At 48.2% G+C, this 8,160-nt stretch overlaps 1 protein-coding gene across 1 annotated transcript in view; it reads right to left on the reverse strand.

Annotated features, from left to right (window-relative positions):
- VPS11 (vacuolar protein sorting 11 homolog (S. cerevisiae)) overlaps nucleotides 1-7,680 on the reverse strand; it is a 10,116-nt gene extending 2,436 nt beyond the window's left edge. Inside the window, exons 1-14 of the mRNA XM_004689190.2 lie at nucleotides 7,433-7,680; nucleotides 6,720-6,868; nucleotides 6,501-6,636; nucleotides 5,677-5,840; nucleotides 4,860-5,107; nucleotides 3,957-4,158; nucleotides 3,436-3,587; nucleotides 2,328-2,514; nucleotides 1,716-1,862; nucleotides 1,402-1,590; nucleotides 1,130-1,291; nucleotides 805-944; nucleotides 517-719; nucleotides 216-387 (exon numbers count right to left, since the gene is read on the reverse strand). Coding sequence (XP_004689247.1) covers nucleotides 216-387; nucleotides 517-719; nucleotides 805-944; nucleotides 1,130-1,291; nucleotides 1,402-1,590; nucleotides 1,716-1,862; nucleotides 2,328-2,514; nucleotides 3,436-3,587; nucleotides 3,957-4,158; nucleotides 4,860-5,107; nucleotides 5,677-5,840; nucleotides 6,501-6,636; nucleotides 6,720-6,868; nucleotides 7,433-7,619 — 2,438 coding nt within the window. The 5' untranslated portion in view covers nucleotides 7,620-7,680. The remainder of the gene's footprint in view (nucleotides 1-215; nucleotides 388-516; nucleotides 720-804; nucleotides 945-1,129; nucleotides 1,292-1,401; nucleotides 1,591-1,715; nucleotides 1,863-2,327; nucleotides 2,515-3,435; nucleotides 3,588-3,956; nucleotides 4,159-4,859; nucleotides 5,108-5,676; nucleotides 5,841-6,500; nucleotides 6,637-6,719; nucleotides 6,869-7,432) is intronic.
- Nucleotides 7,681-8,160: the final 480 nt, after the last annotated feature.

Here is an 8,160-nt window from a genome sequence, read left to right on the forward strand (position 1 = left end):
AAAACAGATTTTCACGTGAGTGACTATGTTGTACACCTGAAACGAACATGATGTGGCATGCAATTATGCCTTCATTTAGAAAAAAATACAAGTTATCTTCAAGAATGAAATGTTCAAACATATTCCACATAATCATCTGTCTGTGGAAGTAGATGGCATCCTGTGAAGAAGGAAAGTATCCCTTGGGCCCCTCCACATATCCAGAGGGCAAGTACCTCTCCTTGAGCTCCTGGATCTCCTGGCGGATGCGGGTAGTCTCCTCTCGGTACCGCCGCACCCGGAGCTCATCCTGAGCGATCTGCTGGCTCTGTTTCTGCAGTTTTTGGACCAGGTAGTCCCTGATGACGGACAGAGTGGCTGTGGAGTTGTGGGCCAGAGTCTGTACCACTGAAATTGGGGTCCAGGAGGAAATGAAATGGTGAACCAAGCAGCACCCTCTGAGAGAGCTGAAGGGCCCCTGCCCCAGAAGCCCAGACTGTCAGCAGCCTGCCACCCACCCACGTTCCTCCCAAGTACCTAGAAGGGGTGGCATGAGGTTCTTGTTCTCGATATGCTTGAGCACAGCTGCCACGTACTCCTTACAGTCCTCCTCCTTGCGGGCAAAGTAGCTGAGTGCCTGCTCCCACAGGGAGGGCTCCTGCTCCCCATGGCGCTCACATACTGCGATCACCTGCCGGTACTGCTCGTGCTGCATGTGGTAGTGCATGATCTGCTGAAAGCTGGGCCGGGGTGAGGGCGCCTCAGTGGCTGTCCCTGGAAGATTACACGGCTCCTCCCCCTGCCCTGGAATTTCCCGAAACTTACAGCTTCCCCTGCTCATAGAGGTAAAGGACCCCATCCTGGAAGTCGTGCATCTGGCAGAGGACCAGGGCCTTGTCAAAGACATCACAAAAGCGACCACTCTTCAGCAGGGAGATGGCCTCTGCATGAAGCTTCTCTTTGACCTAGGGAAAGAGGAACAGAGCTGCTAGCCATGGGGGAAAAACCACCAAGTCTCCTGGAGCAAGGCAAGTCAACTATCTCTCCCCCTCGTCGCTGAGGACCATTTAGCCCCCAAGCTAGAGGCAAATACAAGAGATGGAAGAGCCGCCTTTTCTCTAGCACCTCCTACGGCTTTTGCAGCTCTCACCTGTGGATCCTTCTCATGGGCCCAATTCTGCAGTCGTAGCTCAAGGAGCGTGTCATAGATGCCTTGAGGTGAGTCAGGCTGGACCTCGCTCATGTGCTCTAGGAAGGCTTTCAGCTCACGCGGGTTGTTGGCAAAGATGGGGATGAACTCCTCTGAGTTGGCCTAGGAAGGCAAGGTAGGAAAGAGGTGGCCATGTGAGTGGGCGTGGTTCCTGTCAGACACGGAGGTGATCCCTGCTGTCCAAAAGCCACTGTCCCTGAAGTCGCACTCACCCTGCCGCCTGGGGCCTCCCTATCTCCTCGGCCTTCCAGGCTGGGCCGATAGTCAGTACAAAGTCCCTTTAGCAACTGGGTGGTCTGCTCTGGTATATGGTGCATGAGGATCTTGCCATAGCGCTTCATGTTGCTCTCTGCCTGCTCAAAAGGCAGTTTGCCGATGTACCGAAGGGCTTCCTGATAATTCTGTAGAGAGGTGAGGGCAGTGTCGAGTGCATGCTCCTCCCTCACCCACCAGGAAGAACCTTCATCATTCCCAGGATGTGCTAAAAAAAGAAGAGTGCTCTACCTGAGTCACCTGGCTCACCTACCTTGATGTCTTCTAGCTGGATCTTCAAATACCACTCGTGGTGTGCATGGTTCTCTGCCAAATAGAGGGCATGGGAGTAGTAGCCAGCCTGCCGGAGGACCTTGATGGCGGTTTCAACGTCAAAGTGCACTTCGCTCTCACTCTTCGTCTGCCAGGAAGACATCAGACAAAATCACTCACATAGAGGTTGCAGTCAGAGAAGGGACAGGAAACATGTCATGCTCTAACACCAGATTCTTAAGTTAATGATAAAATACACACTTTTAAAAAATTGTTATCCTGCCTCTCAGAAAATTTCTGTTTAATGCATGTGCCTGCTCTTTCTATAAACGAGACTCCCTTGGGGACATAGGGCTTCCCCCAATGCTACTTTCCTGTGTTTAGCTATCAGGGGAAGTTCTGACATTGTAAGAGAAGTGGGTAGATCAGATAAAACTACCAGGCATATTCTTCTTCTTTCCAATGTATAGACCAGAGGGTCCTGGTCCCTAAATAAACTCAGCTCTTCCCTCTCTCTGCATCCTCATCTCTGCTGAAGAAGGACAAGCCCTGGTGGAGTCACCTCATGCTCAGTGGGGCACTCACGGGTCCCCCCATTGCTACCACCCTGCACCTTGATGAATTCCTCCAGCTTTGAGCTGTCCTTGAGCTTGGTGTAGCAGTTAAGCAGCAGGGTGGTATGGTCAGCATTGGCCAGGGACTGCCGGTGCAGGGTCTGCAGGTAGGCAGTCAGGTTGTGGATGCGCTGGGCATCCAGAAACTTGCGGATCACATAGGATGGTTCCAACTTCCCAATGGTCCTAAGGAGACAGTGCATGAAATATCATCTGGACAAGTGTACTTTTCAAGCTTTCATGCGCACAGGAATCACTCACAAATTCTGTTTCAGCAGGTCTGGGTGAGGTCTGAGATTCTACACTTCTAATGAAGGTGATGTGATACCACTGGACTGTGGACCCCATGAGTGGCAAGGCCCAGAGCTGTGCTTCTTAAACTTGGCTGAAAACTGGACTGTAGCGAGGTTGGGAAGGAGACTAGACAGTCGTCTAAAACCTTGATCTGGGCAGAGAGTCCCAAGGTTTAGTGCCAAGGGAAGAAAGGATGGAATCAACAAATGAATATCCACTTCCCTTTAAAGCGTCGTGTCAGAGGGGCCTCCCACGTGGCTGAGCCATTAAGTCATGGTGCTAGCACCGTGACGGCCTGAGTTAGATTCCTGGCCAGGAGCTAACCAACACATGGCATGGCAGACCTCTCCTGTCTCGCCTGCTGTTCCCCTCAGCAGCATATTGCAGTAAAACGGTACTGTGCTCCCCACTCTGTCTCTGGTGAGTCTTTTCAACCCCCACACCTCTGGCCTACACCCCAATACTTCTATGCAGAAATAAAATAAATAAATCTCTAAAAGAAAAAACTATCATGTCAAAATGAATACTAACAAAGGCCATACTAAAGTTTAAAATCAAAGGTACTCATCCGTTCAGTTGCAGACTGATTATGTAATATGTGACCATAACTATCACCTTTCCAATAAAGTATCTTGTCCTCTTTAAAATAAGTAAATAAAATAAAGTATCTTACCCTCTCACTCAGGCATCAAATTTTCTGTAGAAAACTGGGGAGGATCCTGGTGGAGTCCACCCTCTCCCCCAAGCTCCAGTCTCAGCCTCTCTGGCTGCCTGTCCCTGTGTTCAGAGTTCTGTCCTCATCTCCAGACTGACCTGATATACTGCTGCACAGCTCCATCGTGGTTGCCCTTGCTGTAGAGGTGGTCCCCGTACTGCATAAAGATCTGAGCCAGCCCATCACTGTCTAGGTGTTGGCTCTTGGCCAGGTTAATTGCCATTTCAAATAGGTTCTTCTTAAACAGCATCTGGAAGGAGAGAGAGAGGGGTCCTGAGAAGACATCTTTCCAAAATGATCCCATAACACTCCAGTCAGATGGCTCCAACCTTCCCCTCTACCTAGATCCTGGGCAGGATGAGCCATCTCCCATACCGCAAGGCCAACACATAAGGATTTCTGCAGACAGAGCAGATTCTGAGTGGGCTTAGGCTCCCAACCATTATTTGCTTCTAAGGTCTCATCCCAGGCGATTTACCTTGCAATGCTACCCTAAAGGAGCTGAGCAAAGCTATGCCCCAAAGGAAAGAAAACACCCTGGTCAAGAAGGCTTGGGGAGCCTGTTCCTACAGCTGCTTCTGGGTGCCTATGGCCAGCGCTCGGAACATGGTGGCCTTGCCTCCAGTTTGGTCTGGGTGTCCTTCTCCTGAAGTGCGTGGACCCGCCCATCCCGCGTCAGCACGTACAGGGAGCCCCACTCAGCAAGCACATCCACTACATCCTCAAAGACAGCGCTATAGGCTATGAACTTGTTGCACAGGTCATAAATGTTGAGAATCTGTTTGTCGGAGCTCTGTGAGTCCCTGCTAGTAAACTCTGACCTGTGTGAAAAAGAAAGAGCATTGTTATTTGCACCACCTCCGTCTCCACTCCCTTTATTTCCTTTCCCATGACCACCTTGGTGCTGTCCGTTCCCTCGGCCCCTCAGGCAGCTCAGCCCATAACAGGAGGTACTGTGCTGACTGACAGTTGTAGGAAGAGAACACAGAGACCTGATCTTATCCTTCAGAATCTAAAAATCAACAGACAACAAATAAAAAAAATTAAGCACAGACACCCATTCATTTAACAGGTAATTATCCAATACCTGGTAATGGAAAACACTGTGCTTGGTGAAGGAAAACAAATATCTGACCAGGATTATTTCTCACCCAGAAGGCCCCATCTCCCCTTCAAGTGGCTCAGAGGAAAAAACACCATATACTGCAATTCCTAGGACTTTCTCCTCTGGCTCAATCCCTTGCTCCCCTGCCCCATTTATTTTAACTAGAGTGTAAAAGTACCAATAGCTACTCCCCAACTCCTTAGAGCATTCTAGTGTCCCATGGCTGCTCAGTAAATGTTTGCAGTAAGAACATACATCTTTCAGTGAACAAGCTGTAACTGAGTTGGGGTGTAAGTGCAATCTACATAAAGCCAAAGTAGGAGAGCGGCAGGATCCAGGCACAAGAATTCTAAAATCAGGTTAATTCTGGGGGACAAGTTCAGCCTTCTACCTTTCCCCTCTTCCCAGAGTCCTTACTTGGGAGAAACCTTCCTGTCACGGGAGACGATGACAAGGTAGCCTCTGAACCAGTGAGCAATGAGCTTATGGCCCTCAAAGGCGAAACAGGGCCCACGTTCATCAGGTTGGTACAAGTAGACACACTCATCGCCGGCCACAATGAACTGCAAGTCCTGAGAAGGATCGCTTAGGGCTGAACAGCGTAGCCCACAGCCGTGGGTGTCCAACTCCACACGAGGGTAGTCTTTCCCGGACACTATATAGGACTGCAAGAAGCAAGAGAGGGGTTAACAGGCTTCCTTGGAGGAGGTGGCATTCAAGCATCCCAAAGATATTCCCATCCCCATACTGGCTCTTTTTTCCTCTTAGCACTCTAACACTTTCCCTGGCTGTCTGACTTCTCCAATACCTATCACCTGCGAAATATGGTCACCAAACATAAGCAGAGAACAATTTTCTTCCCCTAGATACCACTATCTACTACAGGAATTTTGCAAGTAAGAGAAATGCAGCGACTTCTTACTGATTTAACAGAGACTATTCTTGAGGTTAGGCTATCACAAATTAAGAACACCAGGAATGACAGGGGTAAAGCTATCTGTCCAATGTCACTTTAGTTAGGGAAAAAATTGTCTTTTACCATAAGCCCAGAGTTCTTTTTCTAACTCAAACTATTTCTAAGTGAAGAAATAAAATATTAAGCTGGGCAAGTGACTCAAGGTGATATAGGACGAAATATTTAAGATTCCAACCTCTTGTCACTTCCTTACCTACATTCCCTGTCAGGCACTCTGCCTTTCCTGCCTGCCCCTGAGAGGAGATGTTCCATTCCTACCTGAACATTTTCAGTTGTCACAACAAACAAATGAGTGGTCTTCCCTGCTTGGCGAAAGGCCAGCCCAGTAACAGGATAGTTGCCTTTGTGGAGAATCTGGGTCTTGCTATGCCGGTCCCGGGTAATGTCACCTTTGTTCAGGGTAACACTGCCATCTGTGAAACCTGTAGGAAAGCAGAAAGTAGCAGATAACTGAGGCTAAAAAGTTCAAGAGGGAGACAAGGGGGACATATCAGACCATTCAAGGCACTGAATGGTGCCATCTGGGCCTCCCTGGTGGCTCAGTGGCTAAAGTCACAGCACCAGGGTCCTCCCTAGTCACAAAAGGGGTTAAGACGCATCATTATGAAGCTATCCACAGCCACTGCTGCATGAGTTTGACCCCTGGCCAGGGAGGTGACCCACATGGCGCAGCAGACCTCTCCTATCTCATCTGCTGCTTCCCTCAGCTGTGTATTTCAGTAGATATACACTGTAGATATAAGCCTGTTCTGCTCTCCACTCTGTCTGGTGAATCCTCTCATCTCCTGCACTTCTGGGCTAAACCCTCGTTCTTGTATGCATAAATAAATAAATATTTAGCAAAAAAAAAAAAAAGTGAGCATCTTTCTCCTCATACCAACTTCTTAATGGTTAACATGAAGACTGGTAGTCATTTTCCCAGAACAAACCTCAATGTTTTCCATTTCAAATATTACCATCACAGGCTCAGTCCAGTACAATGTGGCCTCAAGAAAACAATGAAGATGAACTGCAAAAGCAACTCTGAAGACAAACCTATGGGGAATCATGGAGGGTTGTTAGCTCCCCCTCTTTCTGCTTACCAATGGCCATAAAGTTGAGATTTTCATGAACAGTCAAACAAGACACCACAGTCGGCTCTGTTCCTGGGATGGCAGGGAAGATTCGAGTGCAAAGTGGGTTGCCACCATCTCTCTTTTCTAAGTTCCAAATCTTTACCTGTGGACATACCTCAGAAGTGTAAGTGCTAATCACTTTCCAACAAACAACCATTTCCAGATATCTTTATTTCTGGGACTCACCAGGGGGTTGATACCCTCTTCATCCTCACCAACAGATGCCAGAATATTGTGCTGCTTCAGTTGGTACAGATGTGTCACCCGTAGTTTGTAGGCCTGGAAGCCAGTAAGCTGTAGGGAGCGGGGCAAGAACCAGATCTGGCCTTCCATATGTGCAGAGTAGTCAAGGAGAGATACTTATATTTAGGCCAGACCCCAGGTAACAACATACATACAGCATGTTTTCAAGGCTTCTTCCCCATTTTGTCCCAAGCTTTAAACAAATCCCATTTTTTAAAAGAGTGGGGAGAAAGGGCCTGAGTTTAGTGGCAACAATATGAAGAACACAAAGGAGTAAACTCCTGGTCTCACTTACCTCCTTGCTCACAATATTGGGCAGGGGAGATAAGGACACCTTACATATTCTTTTAATTCAGTTAGCCTCCATTCTTTTGACTGATCTTAAAATAATCTTGTCAAATTGGGATATTCCACCCTTTTATAAATTATGCAACTGAAGCCCAAAGAGGTTAAAATGGACTTGCCCAGGATTCTCAGCTGACAACAGAACGGACTTCCTTTTTACTGCCCTCGGATCACAGACGGAGCACTGGGCACCCTCTAAAGGAAAAGGTATGAAACACGAACCCCTATGAGGGACAGATTCCATCCCAGGATTCCACCCCATCCCTCTTCAGGATCCAGGGAGAGAAGAAACCGCTCCAGAGAAAGGATATCTCCAAAGACTAGGCTCCCTCGGCCTGAGTCACAGACAGTGATCCCAGGAGGGAGACAAAGGAACTTGGAAGAAGCAGGTCCAGAGGCATGTGCGGCCCCGGGGGCGGCCCCATCATTGCCTAGAGGTTCCTTCACCAGCTCCTTGTCGAAGAAAACGAAGCGCCGCCACTGTAGGTAGGCCGCCATCTTGGCCGAAGGCCCCGCCTTCGGGAGGGAGGTCACGTGAGGTGCCGGGCATCACGTGATCCGACGATTTCCAGGAACTAGGAGCTGGGAATTTCATGTTAATTTTCGCAAATCACAGTTCGCAAACTTGGATGACCTGGTGGGGTCTAGTGCTTTGGGGTCATCCGCCCGCCCCTTGTTCCTCGCTTAGTGAATTTGCCAGCTCTAATGGTAACTGCACAAGTTGAGCTGTATCCTTTATTAAAATTTTTCCTTTAATAAATGCGCGGACAGCGATCAATCGAAATGGGGACTCAGACGTGTTGTAAATTGTAACCCGCTGTGCTTAAGTGAAGTATGTTCTGACTAAATAAAACTTTTTGAGGCATAGATGAAACTTTTTTTACACTGTAGGTGAGGAGAAATAAAATTAGGAGTTTGTGTCTGCCACCAGACACATATTGTCAATGCTTTACATTAGCTTTTGTGTCAGGCTATCAAGAGAATGTGTGGAACATAAAATACACCTGAAACAAGTTTCTTTTTAAAGATTTATTTAATT

This window comes from Condylura cristata, unplaced genomic scaffold (genome assembly GCF_000260355.1).
Source record: "Condylura cristata isolate star-nosed mole 26May11 unplaced genomic scaffold, ConCri1.0 scaffold00025, whole genome shotgun sequence".
NCBI lineage: Eukaryota > Metazoa > Chordata > Mammalia > Eulipotyphla > Talpidae > Condylura > Condylura cristata.